The sequence below is a fragment of the Rhinatrema bivittatum genome, chromosome 7 (genome assembly GCF_901001135.1).
Source record: "Rhinatrema bivittatum chromosome 7, aRhiBiv1.1, whole genome shotgun sequence".
Lineage (NCBI taxonomy): Eukaryota > Metazoa > Chordata > Amphibia > Gymnophiona > Rhinatrematidae > Rhinatrema > Rhinatrema bivittatum.
This window is the reverse complement of record NC_042621.1, coordinates 193672048-193700034: the sequence shown is the minus strand read 5'-3', so window position 1 is coordinate 193700034 and position 27987 is coordinate 193672048. Positions and strand designations below refer to the sequence as shown.

Below are 27987 nucleotides of genomic sequence, written 5' to 3'. Positions count from 1 at the left end.
AAAAATTCAAAAAATTGGCCGATTCTGTTTTCAATTCAATAATTACCCTAACTTGACCTGTATTTTTTATGGATTACAGGTGTTAAAAAACTGATATGTGTGAAGCCATTGCGGGTAAGAGACAGTGGATTAAAATCCTTATACCATTTTCGTTGATATTGTATCTTCATTTTTAAGGTTGATGTTAATTTAATAAGTAATAGGTAAGGTTTGTTTGACTAATTGGATCCCTGCAGCTCAATTTTTTGGTTTCACTTTCTTTGACTTTGGATGAAGTGTTGCTCTTTTTTCTTAAAAAACAAAACACAGGTTCATAAAAGCCATCTGAAATTGAGGTCATTTATCTCATAACAAAATGCTTATGGAGCTTAGAGACAATGGCTGGAAAGGCTCTATTCCTTCTTTAAGATAATTTTACACTGGAAAGTAAGAAGGTGCTCAGCTTCCTGTAAATGTCTTAACAAATAACCAACTTAACCTGCTACTTAGATATTGAGAACTTGATCCTTATATTACCCTTGGCTTAAAGCCAAGATGTTACATTTAACCCATTCAGCTACTGGCAGCCAGTGGAATTCTGCTAATAGTGGACATGTTTTAAGTTTAATTTGCTTCTCAAGAATTACCCTTGTTGCTGCATCTGATCAAGTTGCAGCTATTACACACCAACCACCACCACCCCTTTCCCCCTTCTTTGCAATACCATTGTAATGCAATCTATGATTTACTTGCATTTTCTAGCAATATCATCTTTTACTATGACCTGCTCACTCTCTATGGACCTGCAAAAAGGAGTGTTAACTTCCAAACTTCACCTGATATTATTTTTTATAATTGAACTTTGTGTCCACACACTAAAGCTATAATTAACTGGATTTTTTTTCTATGTGCAGATGTATTTGAGACCTATTCTGGTACAATAGCTCTCTGTTACTGGTCTTTTAATTGTAATATTATCAGATATTTGCTCTGTCATATATTTTGTATTGCAACTTGCTTAATATTTGTTAAAATAAGTGTGCAATACACACTGTAAATAAATAAAGCATACTCTGAAATTTGTTGTAGTTATTTTGTTTAATAGTTACTTATATTTAATTGAATGTCAATATTTTCTGTTCATCTCATTATATTGTTCTGGCTAATTGTGTCATCCCTCCTATTTCAATCGTACCATTTGAGTGACCTCAATATATGCGACACAAAAACATTTTTTCTAATGTAAAAATACTTGAAGGATGGTATCATATACAGAGTGACTGCAGCCAAGTCCAGTCAACATGGTTAATGGTTATTTGCACCTTCTGAAGCAGGCACGATTGAAACCCCGGCATCGTGGTTTGCCATTTTTTATGGTGTCACTTCACTTCCTTCAAGGATTCTTCATGGCAAAGATATCCTGGGAATACTATTCTAGACTAGTACATTTTGGTGACATTGTCATTTTAGCTTTTTGAGACATGGACAACTTTCAAATACTATTGGATAGAATTTATATATTTGCTTACATGGATTTGAAAATTGGATGGGAACTTTTGGATAGTTTGCTTTAGTGACATTTATTATATCATTTGATTAGACATTTAGTGGCTGCAGGCACTCTGTGTATGATACCATCATTCTATTATTTTTAGATTGTAAAATAATTGTTCTTGTGTTGCAAATATTGGGTTCACTCTTATGGGGTGACTGGGTTATATACAGACAACTATTTGTTGCTTCATTCATATTGCAAATCCCTACTATTTCAAACATCTGGTAGCAGATTAGCTTTCATCATTTTGTTTAAAGATCTAAATTTAACTAAACATTTGATTCTAAGTGACCCAGATAATTATATCCTAATTATCATGGACTTATCCAAAACAATATTTCAGAAGAGTTTGTTCCAATGATTCTTTATATTTTTCTAAAATTATGAAAATAATTTATTTATTTATTTAGCATTTTTATATACTGACTTTCCAATAACAGAATTACTGATCAATTCGGTTTACATTTTAACAGAACAATAACATTGACAAGTAAATGTCTTACAAAGAACAGGTCGATATAACTTGGATAAGTAAATATGGGGTTAACCAGTAAATGACTTATAACCAAAAGTAGATGAAGATAGATTGAAATATGTTATATTAGTTTTAAAGCAGGTGTGTGTTTGTGTGTCTGAGTGTGTGTGTGTGTGTGTGTGTGTGTGTGTGTACGCTACCTGATTTATTGTTTTCTTTGGAATGCGTGCCCTTGCTCATGAATCTGAAGGAAGAGAATCTGAGATATTACAGAGAATGCCACCTACACATAAGGCATGGTGATAAAACTGGAATGTTTATTAAGATGGTAAAAAAGAAAAATAGTTAAGATGAAAAAGATCCTGTTCCATTAATCTTCCACTTCCACTTCCCAGCCCCCGTCACCAAAACACCCACATGCACATATGTAGCAAGAAGAAAAGATAAAAAGGTTTAGCAGTATAATAGGCAGCTATTATAAGCAGCAAAATTGAGACAATGAGTTTTTCATTCTAGAATACTCTCAAGGATAGGATTAGATTAGAATAAAATCAGGCTTTAGGGAGTACTTTTATAAAAGGTTGCATAAATTTGTGGGCTGTTATGCACCTAAATTACACCAGTTTTCAAAGTAAACTTACGTAGGTACAATTGCCTTGAAAATTATCCTGGGAAATAACTTTCAAAACTGCTCATGTGTGCCCATTTCCACATGTATATGGGTGCATGCAAAGTTGCAACTGTATTTTAATTTAATTTAAAATTTAATTAAAAAAAACATTTATAGACTGTGCTATTCTATGGTCTAGATGGCTTACAACAAAACATTCATAGATAGAAATGCATACAAGTGTAATTTAAAAAATGCAATATTAAATTGAATGAGTTAATAAGGCATTACAATAAAATGACAGAAAAAAAATCTAAAATGTAAAATAGATGTGTGAATATGATATTGATATGCGCAGATTATAAAATATGAATTCTTATGTGCACATACATGAGCACTTATGTCAAAACCACGAGCCATGCAAGTTTGAACTTACATCTAGAAAAGTAGTGGCACTTATCCAGAAAAGTTCAGTTTTATTCGGCTAAGTAATGGCACTTAGCAGGATAAGTCTAAAAAGTGCTATTTGTCCATTTAAGAGCACTTTGTGGACTTCTCCGGGTATGAAAATAGCTAGATAAGACTTAAAAAAAAGTGCTACTTATATGGATAAGTTCAAATTTGTCCATCTAACTAGCGGCAAAAGTGTTACTTATCAAGCTAAATTTTGACTTATCCAGCTAAGGGGGTTATTTTCCAAGCAGTGTTATGGGATTTTCACATGCATTAAGGCATTTTTCGCATGTGAAAAGCACCATAACGCATAATGCAATGCTAAGTTAGAAAAGGGGTGGAGTTTGGGGAAGGATTTCTGGCCAAGTGGCCTGGATTCACAAGTTGTGAAGCCATATTGCACAGTTTTAACATGGCAATAACTATACCTCTTTCATTTGTGTTAAGCTGTGTGATATGGCTTTATCACACTTTCTGATGTTTTTGCTAATAGGAGGGAGAGAGAGAGAGCACCTAGCTGTAATGCCTTCATACTAGGTAGGTTTTTATACCTCTGTATGAGGCCCACATAGTTACTCGAGGTGAGGTTTAGGTAGGAGTGTAGGGGTTAGGGCGGGGCCACTTTGACATTCAGAGTGAGACATACGAACAGAAAAGTGCTCTCTTGTGAAGACTTGATGACCTTTGGAGTGAGGACACTCACCCAAAGATGAGATTTGTGCAATGTTCTCTCAATCTAGCTTGATGTTACCCAGGTAGAGAGTCCATTTCTCTCTCTCTCTCTCTCCCCCCCCCCCCCCCCCAGTGGTTATAGGTAGGGATTACAGTAGTTGTGGCACTTACCAAAAAGTTATCACATTCTGCAGTAATACCTATGCAAAGTGCTATGATAGCACACTTTGCAATAAATAAGCTATTACCAGAAAACACACCCCTCTTCCTATCACATGCAATAGTTTGATGAATCTAGGCCTAAGGGGTAGATTTTCAAAAACGGCGCGTTCGTGTACTTTTGTTGGTGCTCCAGGCGCAAACAAAAGTATGCGGGATTTTAGTAGATACGCGCATAGCCGCGCGTATCCGCTAAAATCCTGGATCGGCGCGCGCAAGGCTGCCTATTCCGTGTAGCCGGCACGCGCCGAGCCGCGCAGCCTGCCGCCGTTCCCTCCAAGGCCGCTCCGAAATTGGAGCGGCCTCGGAGGGAATTCGCTATCGCCCTCCCCTCACCTTCCCCTCCCTTCCTCTACCTAACCCACCCCACAGCCCTGTCTAAACCCCCCCCCTACCTTTGTTGGGGGATTTACGCCTCCCGGAGGGAGAAGTAAATCTCCGCGCGCCAGCGGGCCGCTGGCGCGCCTAGACGCAACCCAGGGGCGGTTCCGGAGGGCGCGGCCATGCCCCCGGACCGCCCCGGGCCGAAACCACACCCCCGGGCCCGCCCCGAAAACGCCGCGTCCCGCCCCGAAAACGCCGCGCCGATCGGCCATGCCCCCGACACGCCCCCTCGGAAAACCCCGGGACTTACGCGAGTCCCGAGGCTCTGCGCGCGCCGGTAGGCCTATTGAACATAGGCGCACCGGCGCCCAGGGCCCTGCTCGCGTAAATCCGCCCGGATTTACGCGAGCAGGGCTCTTAAAATCCGCCCCTAAGTGTGTGCATATGATATAACTTTGTATTTTAAATGAATACACTAGTAGATTTTACTCACTTTATTTAGATGCATTTACCCTGCGTAAGTCAGCTTTTACATGAGTAAGTCAGGGGATTTTCTAACATGCATGCGGCAATGAAATAACCAGTTTTATCAATTAGTCTACCAGTTCACCCAATCCATCTGCAGTTCATAAAGACCCGCTTGGCTTTTCAGCATGAAGTCCCACCATTCCACCCAGACCCCCCAACCAGTCATTTTTTCACTTAGATGTTTACGATCACTTATACCAAATATTAACTAGGTGTAAATATATGCAAGTAAAAGATTTATGCATGTCAATTTTGGAGGCTGTAAAATAGCAACTTAAGTAAATGTTGCCAACATCCCAGAATGCCTCTTTTTTGCACATGCAGATTTATTCATGGGCCCTGTGTATGTTGTTTTAAAATAGTGTATACTGGCAAATATGCTATTTTACATGTGCAAGTGTTATTTTTTTAACACACACAACTTTTGAAAATGTACCTTTATGTGCACAAAATTTCACTTGTTATTAGGGGCATGTAGCTTTGCTGAGAGAATTTACAAGCATTCTTTTTAAAAATCAAAAAGTATCTGTGTGTAATTCCCAACCCCTCCCGGCCTTCTCCCCTATGTGTATAAAAGTATGTGCAAATACAGGTACATTTTTAAAGCCCAGTGTGCACAAATACCAGGAGGTACAAGCATGGCTGGGCCCTGTACGCACTGAGCGCATTTTCAAAATGGCCCGGCCACATGCGTATCTCCCGGTAAGTGTGGAAGTGCTAGGGATTGTAAAAAAGGCGGGTAGGACATTGGCCAGCTGGGACAATGGCCATTAGGCCCTGTCCCAGGGAAGCATGTGCTGGCAGCCGCCTGCACGTAGAACTTCAACTATGTAGAGGAAGTACGTTTAAATTAGGGATTAGGGGTTAGGGCAGAGAGGGGAAAAGAAAGGAAGGGTAATTATGGGGATAGGAATTAATTGGAGTAGATTGGAAGGGAACTGGAAATGGCCTGATCATATTGCCGCATTTTTTTTTAGAAAATCACCCTCTTTGCGCATGAGTCGTGACCCGCCCACACATGCACATGCCAATATAAAATTGAGCGTGCATGTGTGCGTGGGTATCATATTTTATAACATGCACATGGTGACACGTGCATGTTATAAAATCGGAGCATTCATGTGCACATGTTGGGAACCGCGCGCGAGTTTGAAAATCTACCCCATAGTATGTATGCATGTAACTTTACACCCATCTACTTGTAGGTAAATGGACTTTTGGAAATTGCTATGATAGTATGCTATATTTACAGTTTCCTTTGAAAATTACTTTGTTTACTTACTCTTACTACTACTACTAAATACTTTTATAATGCTACTCAATGTACATAACATTAGATTTAACCTCTACTGTAGATTTTTTCTATACTCAAAATAAACATAAATGCAAAAGAAACTTGAGGAATTTCATTTATTAAGAGAATGTTTAAAATTAATGAGACTGTAAGCAGGATAATCAGTGTTAAGATTTAAAGGCAGCCTCAAAAAGTTGGGTTTTTAAGTGGGATTTAAATAAGGCAACAGAGGGAGCATGACACACTAGCTCAAGAAGTCTATTCAAAGCTTATGGTCTAGCCAGGTGAAAAGTATGGAGTCGGGAGTTGGCAATAGAGAAGGGCCTAGATAGGAGTGGCTTGCCTGATAAGTGGAGTGCACAAAGAGGGGTGTAGAGAGAAATAGGAGAAGAGAGGTAGTGTGGAGTTGCAGAGTGAATATTCTTGTAGGTGAATAAGTATTTATTTATTATTTATTTATTAGTGGTTTTTATATACCGCTCATCGTTTGGAACATCTGATCGGTTTACATTGAAACAGCAAATTCAGCAACAGGCTTTACAAATAACTTATAGTAAAAAACAAAAGTGGTAGAGGGACGGGGGAGGGAGATGAACAAGGTGGAGGTATATTGGACGCAGGGGAGGGAGAAACGTGAACATTTCTAAATTATGTACAAACTATTTACAGCTTTCTTATGACAAGTCGTAGCAAAAACAGTAGTAGAGCTTGAACTGTATATGGGAACAGATAGGGAGCCAATGTAGTGACTTGAGAAGAGGAGATATATGGGTGTAGCAACTTTGGCAAAAAATGTCACCCATTTGAATTTTGGATAGATTGTAGTGGAGAGAAATGGCTCACTGGGAGACCTGTGAGAAGCAGCTTGCAATAGTCTAAGTGGGAGGTGATGAAAAGTTTATGTGTGCCGGACAAAGGGTGTAACTCATGAAGTACTTTCTGTGGGATAATTTTCAATGCAAATGGTCACTCATATGTTTCCTTTGAAAAGTGGTATAACTTAGCTGTATATTTGTGCATAAGTTACCAGTGATGTTGTAAAATAACCTGGTGACTTGGAAAATATAATTCATTCAGTCTCACATCTGCTTGTAGTTTGCATGACATGATTATTTGTAATCGTCAGCAAAAATTTATATTATAATAAATATCAGAATTCAAGTTGTAGGGAACTCCTATTCATGACAGGTTATCTTATAAATTCATAAATACTGTATTTTGTAAAATGATATTCTGTGTTTCTATCTTAAGTCTTACTGAGTAGTCACAACTTGTTGGTCATGTATAATATGCTATGTGGTTTATTTCAGGTACAGAGTGGAAGAATAAACTGGATGAACTAAGATTATATCAAATCAATTTTTCTAAGTACCTTAGTGACATTCATTTGATAAAAATATACAGACTAGAAAAACAAATGAATAATTTTGAGTTCAGTAAGAACTGAATTTAACAAAATGTGTGTGTTTTAAATTTGGTTTACATATATTTAAATGTTAGGACACAACCAGAAAGAAATCTCAAATTTTATTTTCAGATGATTTTATGATCATCTAATAAGACTACCCAACTTAAAGCTTATTTTCTAATATCCGTTGCTGGTTCTCTGTTTTATCAGAATCGCATGAAGTGAGATGGTCCACATTCAAATCGATCTCTCAAACGGAGCTTGCGGGCCTCTGTATGGGACACCAGTTATATGCAGATGATGATCAATTTTATGTAGAGGTGGACACATTTTGGTAAAAGACTTCTCCCATAATTGCATGTGTATTTAATATGTAAAACAATGGCTTCAGTACAATAACACAGCACTGAAGCTAGCAAGGATAGAGATTATTCCTCTTCAGTATGGGGGCCCACTGATGCATCCTCTATCGTTTCAAACACAACACTACATTCTTCTTCCGAGGTAAGGTGTCTTGGCATGATTATTGATTCCACTGTAACTTTATAGACATATTAGAGCAATAACACTTGCTGAGTTTTACAAGTTCCATCTTGTGCAAGGTTTGAAAGCTCTTTGAAGTGCTACTGTCTTTCAAGTAGTGGTATATAATAGAGATGTGAATCGGAACTGGAATCGGTTCGGATTCCAGTTCCGATTCGCATCGTGGTTTTTTTTTCGTCCGGCCTGATCGTGGTTTTGTTTATTGGCTGCGCCCGACCCTTTAAAACTAATCCCTTAGCTTCCCCCGCCCTCCCGACCCCCCAAAAAAACATTTTACAGGTACCCAGTGGTCCAGTGGGGGTCCCGGGAGCGATCTCCCGCTCTCGGGCCATTGGCTGCCACTAATAAAAATGGCGCTGATGGCCTTTGCCCTTACCATGTGACAGGGTATCCGTGCCATTGGCTGGCCCCTGTCACATGGAGGGAGCACTGGATGGCCGGTGCTATCTTTAAAAATGGCACGGGCCATCCAGTGTGCCGTTTTTCCCGTCCTCCCCCAAAATGATAAGAGAACCCCCACGAACAATATTGTGGGGTTTTCCTATCGTTTTGGGGGAGCCCCCGATTTCTGACGATTTTGAAAATATCGTATGATATTTTCAATCGTCCAAAGCCCAATTCACATCCCTAGTATATAAGATTATTTTCATAAGTGACATTGTGGAAGGATTGTTGGGAAAGGTTTGTCTTTTTCCTGGTACCAAAATCAGAAACAAGGTAGTCAGCAAAGAAGATGCTGAAAACGTAAGGAGAGATCTAGCGAAGCTCAAGGAATGGACTAGAATCTTTCAGCTAAATTTAATTAGGCAGCAAAAACCTAAGGGATAGATTTTCAAAAAGTATGTACATGCGTCTGTTATAATTAGTGAAGTTTGGGTGGACCCCCAGCCACCAGCCACCCAGCTATCTACCTTCCTAATAATGAAATCCCCAACTATGATGGCCAACCTAACCCTTCCTTACTGGGCATTAGCCCTGGGAGACTCATCCTCAGTGCGAAAGGACAATACATTGACTGGAGAGCATGTGAGGGCAGCCCGCAGCTCGCACACATGGGGGGGGGGGGGGTTTAGAAAGCAACGCACGGCTTCCCCAGGTCCCTCCCAGTCCACTCCAATTAAGAAGTGGACTGGGAGGGAACTTCCCTATACCCCTATCTAACCTTCCTACCTTTTCCCCTCTCCTCCCCGACCCCCCCCCTACCTAATTCTTAGAATTTTTTTTTTGTACCTTACTGCTCCTTTGGAGCAGCAGTAGTCTCCGCGCTCTGGCCGGCTGCCAGTGCGCAATTCCTTGGGTCAGCAGCTAAGGCACTGTCCCGACCTCCCCCCGCCCCTCCCCACCCAGACCACACCCCTCGGCCTGCCCCTTTCTTTGGGCCCGGCGCTTTGTCACGTAACCCCCCTTTTTTGCGCATGCAGACCTTTTAAAATCGGGCCATAAATGTTTATGGATGATCATTACATCTCCTCCTCTCCTTATTTCTCCATGAAAAGTGTCAACAGTACAACCAGGGAGAGAGACATCGTTGGTTAACAGAGATCAAACTGACATTAAACCCTAAAAAGACTGAAATCATCTGACTGAGTAGAAACTCATCAACAGTTAAACAACCTGCCTTAAACCTGAATAACTGTCAAATCAATCTCTCAAATCAAGTATGGGGTTTAGGGGTACAGCTAGATGAGGAACTCACAATGAAAATGCGTATCAGTAAATTAAGACAGGTTACACCAAGTTACGTATTCTACATTGATTAAAACCAGTATTAACTCTTGCAGACGTCCACACTGTACTGCAAACTCTAATCTTCTCCAACCTTGACTACTGCAGCTCACTACTACTAGGTCTCCCAGCAAGTTATTTAAAACCACTACAGCTATTGCAAAATGCTGCAGCAAAATTATTACTAGGATCTAGGAAATATGATCATATTACACCATCAAAATTTCTCTGCATTGGTTACCAACCCAAGCCAGAATCTACTATAAAGTATTAATATTCATATTCAACATCATACACTCTAATAATACCGGCTTGTTAGGAATAACACTACAACTTTACAATCCTCAGCAAACACTAAGATCTCAAAATAAAGGACTAGTGACTAATCCCACAATAAGGAACAGACATCTGATGCAAATAAGAGATCAAGTGTTTTCCATAGCGGTGTCCAAAGCTCTGGAATTCAATGTCTGAGATGTTACGTATTTTACCAAATAGAAAGAGATTTAAATGTGAATTGAAAATATGGGTATTCCAAAAAAGCATACAATTTAACTTAAAAACATTAGAATATACAAAATATAAAAAACAAGAAGGACTTAATCAATGTTAATGTGGACTAGAAATTTTGACTTGCTAGATAAATGCTTGCCTCTGAATATCACCTCCTGTAACCAATCCCTTTTGTCTATTCATTAAGTTACATTTATGAATGTCACTTTGGATACCGTTGAGATCTATAAACATAACAAAGGTATATAAAATGTCTAAATTAAATTTGTACTAGTGAGGCATCTTTCAGGAATACAAACAGTTTGGAAAGAGGTGATGTTCCAGATAGAAAATAACAGGCACTTTTCTAGTAGAGATTGCAGGAGTATTCACAAGCAAAATGGACAGTGATAGCATGACAGGTACAGATACATCCTTATATATTTTTATAGGAAGAAGGGCAGTTAAAGTACCATTTTTGCCAATGGTGAGGGTCAGAAGGCAGAGCCATATCTGCCCTGTTTAGTAATAACAGAAATATGACAAATCTATTTAGAGATTTTTATTTATTTAGAGATTTTTTATATACCGCGGCACGTTAATAACATCACCTCGGTTCTACAGGAGCCATGATGAAAAGTATGGCAGACTCTGGCTGATCTCAGTGAACTTGGAATGCATGAAGGAGCACACAAAGGCACAAGCTCCTTTGTTGCACTTGTTTGTGCATGCTCCAAAGGTGGTTCTTCATAAAAGGAAGAATAACAAAAGTATGACATTGGGCGCAATGACCTGAGCATAGTAACTCAGGCTGGCAGCCTGACATTACTGTTTGCAATGCCTACTGTTGGCAGAGCAGTATATAAGGCATAGTGTAAATTTTACAAAGAAATACATTTTAAAAATGTCTAGATACCTGTGGGCACAATGTCTCTATATGGTTGGTTGCCATTTGAACAATTTTTATTCCATCTTCATTTGTTGAGAGTGAACAGGCAAGATTAGCAACCTTAATGAAGAAAGAAAACAAAACTCGGTAAGTAAATTGTCATTGTTTAAGATTAACAGTCTACTGTGATTAGGTATGTGTTCTAGTCATAGGTAAATTAAATTGTTAATTTATAGCAAAAAATATCTGTTATGGCTAGGTCACTGTGGAAGAAGTTTTCCTTCAGGCTCAACAGAGAAAATTACATGGTATTCCAAGAGCAGGATAATATCTTCTTTATTCAGATGAATCACCTAGAGAAACCTGAGTTGTCAGATGTTGTACTAGGTACCAACATTTACTGCTTGCATGAAATCTTATATACTGTTCAAAGCGCAGAGTTGGCACAAAACAAGATCTCACAAACAATAGCCCCAAGCTTTAAGTTTCGATTATGATTGCCAGCATGAGAGAGCATAGCACATCTTCTAAAGATAAGAGGAGGTTCACAGTTCTTGCTCATTTTTGAGACCTTGCATAAGATCTCCTTCCCCCGACTTGTTAGTCTTGGTTCTCAAAAACACGTCTGTCTCTTCAGTCTCATAACAAGTGACTCATGAAACCATCTCCTCTTCCTTTACTCTGTAATAGCATAAAGACAACCAGTGTTGCAAAGAAAAGCTTTTCAAAGCTTTCACTTCTTGAACAGTTGTAAAATCTGCTTTAGGCTAATTGGTATAGAAGTTTTCTGTTTATAGTCTCAGAAAAAAAAAAAACCATTCCCTCTTGGTGAATTTAAATCCCTGGAGCCCTCATATGCCTTCTTGTGTATACTAATTAGGAAAGAAATAAAAACGATGTTGACTTTCTTGTTTATGTATGCTTGTGGCTTTAAGCAGTTATGAAAGAGAATGGAATATGTAATGAATTCTAGCTAAAAGCCTATAAGTACTGAAGCTGAGCAAAGATTGCAGAACTTCTAATGCCAATAAAATAGGGTGGTTGCCGTTCTAGTCCATTTGAAAACATGGAAATAAAGGTCAACAAGCCCAAAAAAAGCAATGTGATACTTTTTAAATTGGATTAATTTACTACATTTCTTGACTAACTTTTTGGAGTTAATGCTCCCTTTTACATGACTAAATAGAATGAGCAGGTCAGAGCAAAAGATACCATTGTCAGAAAATACATTACAATGGTAGCATGAGGGGGCAGTGGAAATGATCAAACACTTCCGAAGTGACATAAAACAACTTAACAGACATTTGGGATTTTTTCACCCACTATCAAAAATAATTCTACTGTGTCTCTGTCCCCTTCTTAACACTCTAACATATCAACACACCCACTGACCTCTCCAGTTGCCATCATAATATATTTGATGTCTGCAATCATGGGCCCTAAGCTTGGCAACTAGGTGTCAGCATCTTGTGATGACTATGACTCCCCCTCCTCCCCACAGCCAGGAAATGTGAACACTGCCTCTGCAGCATCCCCAGCCAGAGAGAAGAAGACCTGAATTTGGAAGTGAAACCAGATCCATCACATGACAGCACACAGCACACCCACTGAACCACCAGGCTGTCCCTTTCAGCAAGTTGTGAAATGACTGGAAAAACCTTCTAGTTATCTGAAGGTTCTTTGATACCATTCTGTGTGTATTTATTTATGTTAAGCTATTGCAGTAGTACAAAATTATTTGCCTGGATCAAGCCAGAAGTTCAAATCAAGCCAATCAGATCACAATCAAAGTAATTCAGTAAATCAGAAGGGATAACGCAGACTGACTGGTACAATTATACAGTATTTGTGCTACAGAATACATTCAATCCCCTAATGAAACTACTTCATTTCAAAGTCTATGACATACAATATTCTAGTCTTGTTTGATTTATATAGGCTTTGATTTATATCCAGAATTATGTTTCATTGGTATATAGTGTAAAATATTGATCAAATGATGCCATTTACATGCAAAAGAATAAATGATTTCACAGTTTTTCTTTATATAATAATGAAAGAATCTTAGATTGCACATCCTTTATGATAATTGCAGAACACTTTTACAGTTCATATTGTGATATAGCTGTGATTGACACAAATAAAACTTTAAAATACCTAATGAAGAGGTTGATATTCAGTGCCATTTAGCTGAATAAGGTAGGACTTATCTGGCCACTCTTAGTGACCACCACTTTTCCGGATAAGCCCTTAGCTGGGTAAGTACCTATCCTGTGGGCAGGAAACAGATGTTTTGGGAAAGTCCTACTTACCCGGTTAACTTAGCTGGATTAGCACAGATATCTGGCTAATTAACGATTTCTTTGGAGATATTCAGTAGCATAGCTTTGCTGCTGAATATCCCTTGTAAGTTAGCCAGATAAGCCTTATCCAGCTAACTACTGGCCTTTCTTCTTTCCAGCTTGTTGCAAGCTTCCAAGTTCTCGCCCCCTGTTGATTGTAACTTTGACTTATTCCTACTTATTGTTATCTTTCGTTTACGTGAATTTGTTACTCTAGTTTTCTTTTTTCCCTTTGTTAAACTGTAAACCGATCCGATATGGTAATTTACTATGAACGTCGGTATAAAAAACTGTTAAATAAAATAAATAAATAACTAACTTAAACATTTAGCCAGTAACTTTCAAAGGGACACATGGGTGCACATTAACACGTGCACATCGGCACGCAGCCAGGGATGCAGTTCGTCCATCAGTTTGCCCAGTATAGAGCTAGGTCCCCCAACCCCCCGATTTCATAGCCTGCACTTCCCCCAGTTTCCCCTAGGTGCCTAGGTGATTCCGAGGGCAAGATGGCAGTCGGCAGCGTCCGTGGCATCCAGGGAGGCCTGGGACGGTAGGCAGGCCGGTGATAGCTGGCAGAGGCTGCAAGTCTTCCACAATGGAGTCAAAGCAGTAAAGAAAGACGTGAGCAACAGCGGTTGCAGCTGTCTGCGACCAACGGGCGCAACAGAAATCTGGAATTTTTGACGAAAAAAAGCATTTTATAATTGCACTGTTGATGTGTGTGGCATAGCTCAGACTATAGCACTGCAGTTTGGAGTATTGATATTAGGGATGTGAATCGTTTTTCAACGATTAAAATTATCGTCCGATAATGTTAATATCGTCTTAAATCGTTATAGAACACGATACAATAGAAATTCTAACGATTTATCGTTAAAAATCGTTAAATCGTGTTAGTGCGCACTAATGGGAGTTAGTGCGCACTAACTCCCAGTTAGTGCGCACTAACTCGATTTAGTGTGCACTAACTGAAAATGATACAAATAAACACTTTCCAGGTCACTGAAGGTCAGTTAGGAATGAATATGTGTTCCTATTGGCTGGCTGCCCTCTTATCTATTGATGTTACCAAGGTTACCACTGAGGTGATGGTTGGGGGGATGGGAAATGGAACTGGAAACTAACGAACACCAACAGAAAATGAAACAAAGTGTTCACACTTCCCAGGTCAGTAAAGGTCACTTAGGAATGAATATGTATGTATTCCTATTGGCTGGCTGTGCTCTTATCTATTGATGTTACCAAGGCTAACACTGAGGTAATGGTTGGGGGGATGTGAAATGGAAACAGTTGGAAGCTTGACAAAAAAAGTAATGTAATGATCAGCACTCACGTGACTAGAACTTGTTTGTTTATTATTTTTGTTAGCAGGCACCTGAAATGCTAGTGCATGTTGAATTTGCCAATCACTGTGCATTTTAGAAAGGTGGTCCTGGCTGGAACTGTACACAGTTCAAATATATGTAATTGATTGTTGGTAAGTGTATTTTTTAAGTAGCCACACTGGCACCAGTATGTTTACTTTTCCTCCTACTTAACTCACTAGCTGAGCTTTGTAAGAAGGGCTTCTCTGCTTGTGTGTTGCTTTTGTTTGGTGTGAGGAGAGCAGAAACATCAGATCTTTATTCAATCTACTACAGTCATCTCTTACAGTGCCCTATCCCTATTAATACCAGGAGTGTTGTGATCTTCCTGCACACACAGTGCCCTAACCCTGGCACCAGGGGTGTTGTGATTTTCCTGCACACAGTGCCCTAACCCTGGCACCAGGGGTGTTGTGATCTTCCTGCACACACAGTGCCCTAACCCTGGCACCAGGGGTGTTGTGATCTTCCTGCACACACAGTGCCCTAACCCTGGCACCAGGGGTGTTGTGATTTTCCTGCACACAGTGCCCTAACCCTGGCACCAGGGGTGTTGTGATCTTCCTGCACACAGTGCCCTAACCCTGGCACCAGGGGTGTTGTGATCTTCCTGCACACAGTGCCCTATCCCTATTAATACCAGGACTGTTGTGATCTTCCTGCACACAGTGCCCTAACCCTGGCACCAGGGGTGTTGTGATCTTCCTGCACACACAGTGCCCTAATCCTGGCACCAGGGGTGTTGTGATCTTCCTGCACACACAGTGCCCTAACCCTGGCACCAGGGGTGTTGTGATCTTTCTGCACACAGTGCCCTATCCCTATTAATACCAGGAGTGTTGTGATCTTCCTGCACACACAGTGCCCTAACCCTGGCACCAGGGGTGTTGTGATCTTCCTGCACACAGTGCCCTAACCCTGGCACCAGGGGTGTTGTGATCTTCCTGCACACAGTGCCCTAACCCTGATACCAGTCTGAGACAGCTCCCTCCCTGCATTACTAGTGAGAGGCTGGCTTCACAGACAGGGGGGAGCTGCCTGACCCTCACTCCTGACTTCCCCCATGTCCCAGCTAGTGAATGGTGTGTGGGTGAGGGGGGGGGGGGAGGATGGTGAAGTCTGAGACAGCTCCCTCCCTGCATTACTAGTGAGAGGCTGGCTTCACAGACAGGGGGGAGCTGCCTGACCCTCACTCCTGACTTCCCCCATGTCCCAGCTAGTGAATGGTGTGTGGGTGAGGGGGGGGGGGGGGGAGGAGGATGGTGAAGTCTGAGACAGCTCCCTCCCTGCATTACTAGTGAGAGGCTGGCTTCACAGACAGGGGGGAGCTGCCTGACCCTCACTCCTGACTTCCCCCATGTCCCAGCTAGTGAATGGTGTGTGGGTGAGGGGGGGGGGGGAGGAGGATGGTGAAGTCTGAGACAGCTCCCTCCCTGCATTACTAGTGAGAGGCTGGCTTCACAGACAGGGGGGAGCTGCCTGACCCTCACTCCTGACTTCCCCCATGTCCCAGCTAGTGAATGGTGTGTGGGTGAGGGGGGGGGGGGAGGATGGTGAAGTCTGAGACAGCTCCCTCCCTGCATTACTAGTGAGAGGCTGGCTTCACAGACAGGGGGGAGCTGCCTGACCCTCACTCCTGACTTCCCCCATGTCCCAGCTAGTGAATGGTGTGTGGGGTGAGGGGGGGGGGGAGGAGGATGGTGAAGTCTGAGACAGCTCCCTCCCTGCATTACTAGTGAGAGGCTGGCTTCACAGACAGGGGGGAGCTGCCTGACCCTCACTCCTGACTTCCCCCATGTCCCAGCTAGTGAATGGTGTGTGGGTGAGGGGGGGGGGGAGGAGGATGGTGAAGTCTGAGACAGCTCCCTCCCTGCATTACTAGTGAGAGGCTGGCTTCACAGACAGGGGGGAGCTGCCTGACCCTCACTCCTGACTTCCCCCATGTCCCAGCTAGTGAATGGTGTGTGGGTGAGGGGGGGGGGGGAGGAGGATGGTGAAGTTTGAGACAGCTCCCTCCCTGCATTACTAGTGAGAGGCTGGCTTCACAGACAGGGGGGAGCTGCCTGACCCTCACTCCTGACTTCCCCCATCTCTAGAGACCTGCCTTATCACCAAACTGGAGTCAGTGTGTGCAGTAAAGGAGACCTGCCTTGTCCCCACCCAAGCTGGAGTCAGTGTGTGCGCATATTATAATGCAATGCACAGGAAGCAATGAGGTGACTGCAGGAGTAGTGCACTGGCTGCCTACCTAGGCTTGAATATATTAATGCTGCAGTACTAATACAAATAAATTATAATTCTGCTAAACTGCCACTAGCCTCACCAGTTACACTAGCCAAGTAGCTTAGTCAGACATTCACCACCACCTAATAATAATGAATTATTAATTCAGTGATATAACAAATCATTTAAAAAAAAATTGAGTAGGTTAATATAAGAGATGACTGTAGTAGATTGAATAAAGATCTGATGTTTCTGCTCTCCTCACACCAAACAAAAGGAACACACAAGCAGAGAAGCCCTTCTTACAAAGCTGAGCTAGTGAGTTAAGTAGGAGGAAAAGTAAACATACTGGTGCCAGTGTGGCTACTTAAAAAATACACTTACCAACAATCAATTACATATATTGGAACTGTGTACAGTTCCAGCCAGGACCACCTTTGTAAAATGCACAGTGATTGGCAAATTCAACATGCACGTGTCTGCTAACAAAAATAATAAACAAAGAAGTTCTAGTCACGTGAGTGCTGATCATCACATGTCAAGCTTCCAACTGTTTCCATTTCACATCCCCCCAACCATTACCTCAGTGGTAACCTTGGTAACATCAATAGATAAGAGCACAGCCAGCCAATAGGAATACATATTCATTCCTAAGTGACCTTTACTGACCTGGGAAGTGTGAACACTTTGTTTCATTTTCTGTTGGTGTTTGTGAGTTTCCAGTTCCATTTCCCATCCCCCCAACCATCACCTCAGTGGTAACCTTGGTAACATCAATAGATAAGAGGGCTGCCAGCCAATAGGAACACATATTCATTCCTAACTGACCTTCAGTGACCTGGAAAGTGTCTATTTGTATCATTTTCAGTTAGTGCGCACTAACTCGAGTTAGTGCGCACTAACGGGGAGTTAGTGCGCACTAACTCGAGTTAGTGCGCACTAATCGGAAAAAACAATATTTAACGATTTTTCAACGAAATAATCGTGCCAAACACGATTTTCTTCTCCTGCCACACGATTTCTATCGTTAAGACGATATGGAAAACGATTCACATCTCTAATTGATATTGATTTTTAGCAGTGCAATGACATAGCTTAAAATTGAATAACATTTCAGAAAAAAGACACCGCACCTAGCAGGAGCTAGAGTGTCTGGGGATGGGGCAGTTCCAACACAATAGCAGATACATAGTCTTAAGCACAGCAAGGGAAGGTGCCAATGGCAGTCTGGTGCTATCCCTGATCACAAGGACTTCAGCTGAGTATATACTAATATTTCCTTGAAATCTTGAATTTTAGCCAAAAAAGCTTTTTAATATTGCATAGTTGATGTATGTGGCATAGCTCAGACTATGGCACTAGGATTTAAAGCAAAAGGATACCAAACATTCTGAAGTCCTCTATATGTAGAAAAAGTAGTTGGGTTTTTTTGTTGTTTTTTTTGTTAGAATACTATAGAATAGGGATGTGAATCGTGTGCCCGATCGTTTTAACGATCGGGTTCGGCTGGGAGGGGGGGGAGAAATCTGATCGTTACGAGATGTGAATTGGAATCGTTCCGATTCCAATTCACATCACTAATTTATTTTAGTGAGGCCCGCGCCGATAAAAAACCCCACCCCAACCCTTTAAAATTACCCCCTTAGCCTCCCCCACTCTCCTGACCCCCCAAAACTTTTTACACTTACCTGGTGGTCCAGGGGGGCCGCAGGGAGCGATCTCCCGTTCCCACGCTATCAGCTGCGCTAAAAAAAATGGCGCCGATGGCCCTTTGCCCTTACCATGTGACAGGGCAAAGGTAGCGCCGGCGCCATTTTGAATATTGGCAATACGGCCCGCGTGCAGGAGATCTCTCCCGGACCCCCACTGGACCTCCCAGGGACTTTTGGCCAGCATGGGGGGGCCTCCTGACCCCCACAAGACTTGCCAAAAGTCCAGCAGGGGTCCGGGAGCGACCTCCTGCACTCCGGCCGTATTGCCAGTATTCAAAATGGCGCCGGCGCTACCTTTGCCCTGTCACATGGTAAGGGCAAAGGGCCATCGGCGCCATTTTTTTTTAGCGCAGCTGATAGCATTGGAATGGGAGATCGCTCCCCGCGGCCCCCTGGACCACCAGGTATGTGTAAAAAGTTTTGGTGGGGGGGTCAGGAGAGTGGGGGAGACTAAGGGTGTAATTTTAAAGGGTCGGATGGGTTTTTTTTTTTATCGGGCCATCGGCACCATTTATATTAGTGGCAGCCAAAATGGCGCCGATGGCCCGAGAGCGGGAGATTGCGCCGGGACCCACCCCCCAGACCACCAGGTAATTTAAAACATTTGGGGGGGGGGGTTCGGGAGGGTGGGGGATTTGTTTTAAAGGGTCGGGGTGGGTTTAGGGGTTGTTTTGGTGTACCGGTTTTCCCGCCCTCCTCCCCTCCCCCGATTTACGATTTTTCACGATAAATCGGGGGAATTTCTATTGTATCGCGACTCTAACGATTTTTGACGATTTAAAAAATATCTGACGATTTTTTTAAATCGTCAAAAAACGATTCACATCCCTACTATAGAATGCAGGGATGGCTGCAGGGTTTAAAGTAAAGGGCTACCACAAATTCTGCAGTATTCCATATGTATCAAAAGGGTGTTTTGATATGGAGTATTGATATTGATTTTTAGCAGTGCAAAAGAGGTGGTCTAAATTTGAATAACATTTCAGGGAAAAAAACAAAACATCTATTCTGAAGAGAGAACGGTGTTAAGCAGAGTGCCGCAAGGATCGGTGTTGGGACCAGTCCTGTTCAATATCTTTGTCAGTGACTTTTCAGAAGGGATAGAAGGTAACGTTTGTTTTTTTATGGATGATACTAAGATCTACAACAGAGTGGACATGCCAGATGGAGTATAGAGAATGAGACATAATTTAAGGAAGCTTGAATGGTGGTCGAAGATATGGCAGCTGGGATTCAATGCCAAGAAGTGCAGAGTCATGCATCTGGGGTGTGGTAATCCAAAAGAGCTGTATGTGATGGGAGGTGAAGGACTGATGTGCACAGAGCAAGAAAGGGACCTTGGGGTGAGAGTGTCTAGCGATCTGAAGATGGCAAAGCAATGTGACAAGGCGATAGCTAAAGCCAGAAGAATGCTGGGCTGCATAGAGAGAGGAATGACCTGTAAGAAAAAGGAGGTAATAAGCCCTCCTCACCTGGAGGACTGCATTCAGTGCTGGAGAACATATCTCAAAAAGGACAGAGACAGTATGGACATAAGAAACATAAGAACATAACATAAGAAAATGCCATACTGGGTCAGACCAAGGGTCCATCAAGCCCAACATCTTGTTTCCAACAGTGGCCAATCCAGGCCATAAGAACCTGGCAAGCACCAAAAAACTAAGTCTATTCCATGTTACTGTTGCTAATAATAGCAGTGGCTATTTTCTAAGTCAACTTAATTAATAGCAGGTAATGGACTTCTCCTCCAAGAACTTATCCAATCCTTTTTTAAAACACAGCTATACTAACTGCACTATCCACATCATCTGGCAACTAATTCCAGAGTTTAATTGTGCGTTGAGTAAAAAAGAACTTTCTCCGATTAGTTTTAAATGTGCCCCATGCTAACTTCATGGAGTGCCCCCTAGTCTTTCTATTATACGAAAGAGGAAATAACCGATTCACATCTACCCATTCTAGACCTCTCATGATTTTAAACATTATTTATTTATTTATTTAACATTTTCACCAGAGGGTGGCAACTGCCGCGCCATACAAGTTACCCCATACTTAGTTTCCCAAACCATTAAAATCAGGGCCCTTGTTGGTTGCTGTCTGAGTTCAATTCCCTATTATTTCTTACTGTTGAAACAAAGAGCAATGTTGGAATTACATCACTAGTATAAGGCTTATTGGTTAAGGATAGTAACAGCTGCATCAGCAAGTTACCCCCATGCTTATTTGTTTTCCCATACTGTAAAATTCATGTTTTTCTCCCCTTGTCCCTTTTTCCTCTTTTCCCCCTTCCGTTAAAGCAGAGAGTAATAATGAGTTGCATCAACAGTGGAAGGCTTATTGGTTAAGGGTAGTAACCACCATGCCAGCAAGTTAACTCATGCACTCTTTTCCTCATTTCCATCCTCTAGCCTTTAGGGATCCACAGTGTTTATCCCATGCCCCTTTGAAATATTTCAACATATTTTTTTTCACCACCTCCTCCAGAAGGGTATTCCAGGCATCCACCACCCTCTCCATAAATAAATATTTCTTGATGTTGCTTCTGAGTCGTCCTCCTTGGAGTTTCATTACATGACCCCTAGTTCTACTACTTTCTTTCCAAATGAAAATGCTTGTCAATTGTGCATCATTAAAACCTTTCAGGTATCTGAAGGTCTGTATCTCCCCTGATCCTCCTCTCCTCCAGGGTATACATGTTTAGGCCCTTCAATCTCTCCTCATAAGTCATTTGATGCAGAACTTCATCTTCTTGGGGAAAGCTAAGGAAATAGCTTAATTTAGCTAGCCTATCTGGGGGAGGGTCTGTAATAAAATCAATAGCAGATACAGTATCCAGTGAACAGCCCTGGCCCAGTGTTAACTGCAATGTTCTCTCAACCTAGCTTAATGGACTCTCTACCTGGATAACATCAAGCTAGGTTGAGAGAACATTGCACAAATATCATCTTTGAATGAGTTTTCTCACTCCGAAGGTCATCAAATCTTCACAAGAGAGCACTGTTCTGTTCGTACGTCTCACTTTGAATGTTAAAGTGGCCCCTAACCCCTACACTAATACCTAAACCTCATTGTTGGGTCTCACTCTGTTAGTTCAGGTTCAGCGGAGGTTCGAGTTAGACTCATTCCAGGCTTCCAGCTGCGTTACAAGACTCAAGTTATGCTCCAGGTTCCAAGATACGTCTCAAGACTCAGCTATGTTTTAAGACCCTAGCTACATCCCAAGTTCCGAGTCCAGCCTGTGCCCAAAATGCTCGCCTACCATGGTGCTTTCCTTGGGCCTCGCTCTGAGGTCATGCTGTGGTCCAAGTGCTCACTCTCCTCGAGCAAATGACCACATTCCCAGCATTCGCAACAGCAAGTTTCATTAAACTTGGAGAGAAAACTCCAGTTTTATAACATAAAACATAATGCATTACCTTGCCCACTGACTCTAACACAAATTAAATAACATAAATAAAACTAAACAAATTAACATGGGACCAAAATAAACAAAACAAATTAAAATGGCAAAGCAACCAAAGTAACAAAATATTTTTTACCGTGTACATCCCTATATAGCAGTGTTTCCTAAATCTGGTCCTCATAAACCTCCAGCATGGTTTGTCTGTCAGGACTTCCACAACAAATCTTTATGATATACTATACATATACATATTCATTTATTGGGCATAAAATCCAAGTAAATATATATATTTTGGCTACCAGAAAATCAGATTTTTGGGACATGTTTGAGGATCAGATCTGAGAACCATTGATAGAACTTTGATCTGGTCAGCCAATCTTTGCTCCTAGGAGGAAACATTTTTATGATTCATATTTGAAATTGCTCCCTTTGCTTTGGACTTTCACTTATTTGAATAATGGATTTCTTGTACATAATAATCTTATTTTCTAGATCCTGTTTGTTTTTAACATAACCTATTACATACTTTTTTTGTTGTCTAGCTCTGACTCCATCACTGTTTTGTTATAAGACTTTCATACAAGATTTAAGCAAGGAGACACCACACTAATTATTTAGATATATTTCTTTTCATTTTAGAGAGGCAAAGTTAAAAATAAATAGATTATATGCTTATTAGTGAAACCAATTAAGTATATCAATCTCTCAAATGATCTCTGTGCATAAAAGAAGCCAGATCATTATAGACTCAGTGACTCAGAGATTGCTGTTGACTCAGAGTAAATAGTTTCATATGATACACCTGTTAATTGTGCTGTCCTTTCTAAAGAAGGACTGAAGCTCTGCAAAAAGGTCAATAGACATTTTATAAATGTTCTAAAGAAAAACAGATCTTAAAATGACATTATTTTAGGTTTCTTTTTTATTGAGTTTTCAAGATATACCAGACAAAAGTTCAGAGTACAGTCAATTTTTAATCACAGTGAAAAGTATAATTCCAAACTGCTATTGACAAGGGACTTATCATATATCTCACATTAGCTTTATCACCATGATAAATCCAACTAATTATAGAAGAATAAAATAAACTATTGATAGTTGAGTGTATCCTATGTTGGGCAAATAGCTAGCCTTTGATAGACTTTTTTCTGTTTTAATGTGCTTTATGTATGTTCCAACTATAACCCCTTTAGGATTATAGATAGGTGTTATATAGACATTTCAAATAAAGTATCCTATTTTTCAAAAATGATTCACAATTCGTTGATATACATTGTAAGGGAACAAAAGGGAAAACCAGTGAAGCTTAGTGAAGGGGAAATTATATTGATCAACTGAAATTTTTTTTGCAAAATTATACTTGAAATATGCAAACAGATTAGTATGTGTAGAATGGACACAGTTCAAAGTTATTTTTGGTTGGTTTACAAACCAAGGATCCAAAGTATTCATCTCTGACCAGGTCAGCAGGAATTTGCCTGTTCTGCACATATTTTTTCTTGGTGATTTGCTAATGCTTTCTGGCCAGTATTGCAAATACAGTAGAGAACAGTTTATCATGTGATACATTCTCATTTAAATATTATTCTAATATAATTTATAGAAATGTTTTGCAGTAAAGCCCACATGAGATTGCAGACTTTATCATAGAAAAACTCAGTAATCCTTCTTGAGGTGCAATTAAATCTCATAAAAATAGGGGTTTTGCACATTTTTTTGCTCATAAATTAGGTATATAAATGTAAGAAATGAGCTGATTTGCATAATTATGCATATCATTACTTATTTTTGCATTGATGTATTGTGTTTGGGAAAAGTTAAATTACACATGAAAAAAAGGTAAATGGTGCACACAAAATTTTGCAAACAAAATTGCAAGTGTTATTTGACATTATTTGGCATGTTACTGCTTTTATGAAGCACAATGCAGCTTGGCACACAAGCCTCAATGTCCTGCTGTCTTCTATGGCAGAGTTTCCCAACCTGTTCTAGGGATCCCCAGCCAGGCAGGTTTTCAGGACATCCACAATAAATATGTATGAGATAAAATTTGCATGCTATGGAGGCAATGCATGCACATTTATCTCAGGCATATTCATTGTGGATATCCTGAAAACCAGATTGGCTGGGAGTCCTCCAGGCCAGGCTTGAGAATCATTGTTCTATAAAAACCAAGAAAGAGTACCAGATTTCATGACACTTATCTTTATTTAATCTAATATAAGGAAGCATTGCCATTGCTCAAACATCTCACTAGGGATGCCCATTTATTTGAAACAAATGGGTAAAATGCAATGAATCAGTCTATTTTTTGTTTCATTTGTGGACCCCCAAAATTAAAGGAGGGTGCCCATGAATATAAATGAAAATTTCCATCTCATTCATTTATGTTTCCCTTCATAGTCCATAGCCCATTCAAGTCCATGGTTGTGCTGATCAAAGAACAGGTGCAGGCAGAGTCTAACTAGTAACTATAGCAACCAACTCTTGCCTGTGTGACATGGCAGCCTCCTGGTGGCTGAGGTGGGACAAGTTGGCAAGGAGTCTAGATAGTGGACAAATCACAGTAATTTTAATTGACCTATAGCTGCCATTTGTATCAAGTGACACTGATTTCTACTTAGCATGTTTTCATTATAAGCAAATTATAAATATTTTAAATAAATTAAATAAGATATCATTTCAATGAAAGATCTGAAAATGTGCAAGATATATTTGCTTTCTTGAATTTTGCAGAGAGGAGTTATATGTTCAAAAGTTCCCAGAGTAGAAGAAAGGCTTTTTAAAAGGAAGGCATTGACATTGGCAAAGAGCTTTTTTGGATGTTGACTGCAGCAATCAGTGGTGTCTCACAGGGACAGCAAAAGAGAGACAGTGTGGCACTGCTTTCTGTGTTCACTGTGGGCAGGGTAGGTCTGGAGTAGAGAATGAAGCAGTGCCTGTGCCAGTAAAGACTGATTTTGTTTAGCTGCAGACAGGCTGCAGTGAAGAGAAACATAGCCTTACCAGACTATTTAGCTCTGTTTCTAACAGTTTTTTGTTTGTGAAAAATGAGTTAGCAGTGTACACACATACATGGTATATATGTCTTTGTGCAATAGAAACATTTTTGCACACACATTGAGGGATAGCTCTAGAAACATAGAAGACGAAGGGGATCATTTAATAAACCCTATCATGTGATACGAATATACCTAGTATGAGGACTGCCAATGTCATTTGGACTTAAGCCACCAGCTAACCTGGAGCCTAGGAGACTCTCTGAGCCCCAGTAGACCACCAGGGCCCCACTAGACCACCAGATTTGCCTAGGAGGTGTAGGGAATGGTGGATTGGGGGTTTGGATGGTGGCTGCCTTCTACTGAGAGTTCCTTTTTTGAAAAGGGGAGGAGTTTGGGGAGGGGCAAAGCATCACTGTGCAACATTAAAATCTCTTTTTTATTACTTTTTTACTTGTGGGTCACCTCTACAGGAAGAAGGGTGGTGGGCATGAGTCTCTCAAGACCACTTGGAGAGGGGGAGGGTGCTTTACATGTTGGGAGGGGAGCTACTTCAGACTGGCAAGGCCCTTTAAGATTTTTTAGACATTTCCCCATTGTGCAATATTTTCTCCCATGGAAAAATCCCATGGGAAAGAATAAAGTTTCCAAAGATTGGCACCCAGAACCGCAGCTTTGGAAGCTCCTGCAGTATATTTTCTCTCTGCAGAAAAATACCACAGAGTAGTAAATGATCCCCTGTGTTTGTTCCACCTCAAATAAGTTGCTGCTAACACTGCTTGGCAAGTTGGCTCTGTGCTTTTAAGCACTGATGTCATCTCAGTCTGTGAACTAGATTGAGTATGTGTGACAGACACACTCATTAAGTAATAGAGTGGTACTGTGAGTGCTAGGACAGTGTCAATAAATTCAATTGTGATATCCAAACAACTTAAAATTTCATCACATTACTGTGAGGAAAGAGCAGAGGAGAAAATGGCAGGAGCAGAGGATTTTCTGCAGCTCTGGTCCTGCCTATGAGAAGTACAAACAGTGCTAGTAGTAGCAGCAAGAAAAAAGGCTTTCCTTCTAAACTGAAAAGAGACTTTTTTAGCTGCAGAAAACCATGAGTGGAAGCAAGCTTAAACCAGAAGAAACTGAAATTGTGAGAGAATGTGTCATCACTGCCTGATGCTCTCCCTCTTGTTTTGAAGCAGAGGCAAAAGGCAGGATAGCCAATGGATGCTGGTGTTAGCAGGGCAGAGGCAAGGACAGGGGAGGCAGAATGCAATACTCAAAGCCAGTGGCACCCTCCTCCATGGTTACTGCTTCTGCAGTACTGAGGCAGTGTTTTCAACAACTGAATCTAAGGAAGAATTTGGCCTGGGATGCCCAAATCAGAAGCTATCAAAGAACTAGTAACTGAAGAAAACTTGGGAGGTCTAGTCCGTAGCTTCCTAGCCACCAGTGCTGTGATGAAGGAGAAAGATGATGATACTGAGAGCAACCCCCAGGAAGTGCAGGCAGTGAAGGTAGAGAGCATGAGCAATGCCTCTTGCCTTTTTCCTCACAGTCCACTCTCAACCTCAACTCCAGTGCTAGCATCAGCCCCCAAGGATGCAGAGAAGGGCTCAAGAAAGAAAGCCTTGATGTGTAATCATTTTAAAATGAGGAAAGACTCCACTCAGCATATTCACTGCAGTAAGGAAATCAGCTGAGTGAAAATACTGGGGGATCTGACAAACACTGGTATGCAGCATTACCTGCAGAAGCAGCACCCACTAGCATTAGCCTCAGGGGAGGGTGGCAATACTAGCCTGGGGACTTCCTCTGCCACTCAAAGCAAAAGCCATAGGAAATGGGTTGAATGGGGGAAGACTTTTACCCAAGCTGGTCCCACAGCTCTTTCCAGCAGTCAGGGACAGGCCAGCAGTACCCCATGATAGAGGAAAAGGAATGGTATTTTGTATCACCATCCTGGAGCCAGAAGCAGGCAGCATTGAAAGTAGTAATGAGGTGCCTCAGGGATATGATTGCCCTGGATGACTATCTACAGCAGAGAGTGGAGAACCTGGGCTTTAAATGTTTGCTGCACCTGTTAGCCCCCTATTAAAAAAATGCTGCCCAGGAATACATTAGTAGGTAGGCTGTCTCCATCCTGTACAACCAGTGCCATAGTCGAATGCAGGCACAGCTAGCTAAGGTAGAGGGGAGTAGTGTGCATGTCACCAGAAACATCTGGACCAACGCTAACACTACACGTGTTACCTCTCCTTGATGGCACACTGGAGGGAGCTGGCCAAAGCAGGACAGATAGCAGCTCTAGCGGGGACAGAGCATAAAAATGCAGGTGGCCTATTCTACACACTTAGATGATGGATATAGCCCTCATACATCGTGCAATATCTCATCAACCATAAAAAAGATGCTGGAGAGTTGGCAACTAGACGGGAAAGACAAGCGTCTTCAGGCAAATGACAGCAGTGGTGGAAATAAATATGATAAGGGCAATGGAAGATGGGGGCTATCAGGAGATCTTTTGCTCTGCACACTAGCTGCACCTGGAATTGAGGAATGCCCTGGGGTTAGGCCCAAGGGCCACAACATTTCCATACTGAAGGACTTGATAGAGGGGTCCAGGAAAATAGAGAGCATTTTCATCAAAGTGTGAAGAGTGGGCAGCTTCCCCATGAGAAGCAGGAAGAACACAAGTTGAAACATAAACGTCTGATTCAAGATGCAACTCTAGTATTTTAGCTTGGTGGGATATACATTTTATAAATAAATAAATGGCAT

General features: G+C 41.3%; 1 protein-coding gene across 4 annotated transcripts in view; it reads right to left on the bottom strand.

Moving 5' to 3' along the window:
• Positions 1-27987, bottom strand: part of CTNNA3 (catenin alpha 3) — a 2257234-nt gene that overhangs the window by 777525 nt on the left and 1451722 nt on the right. For all 4 annotated transcript variants that reach the window (XM_029609715.1, XM_029609716.1, XM_029609718.1 and 1 more), the window contains one exon: positions 11194-11286. In XM_029609715.1, the coding sequence (XP_029465575.1) occupies positions 11194-11286 (93 nt within the window). The remainder of the gene's footprint in view (positions 1-11193; positions 11287-27987) is intronic.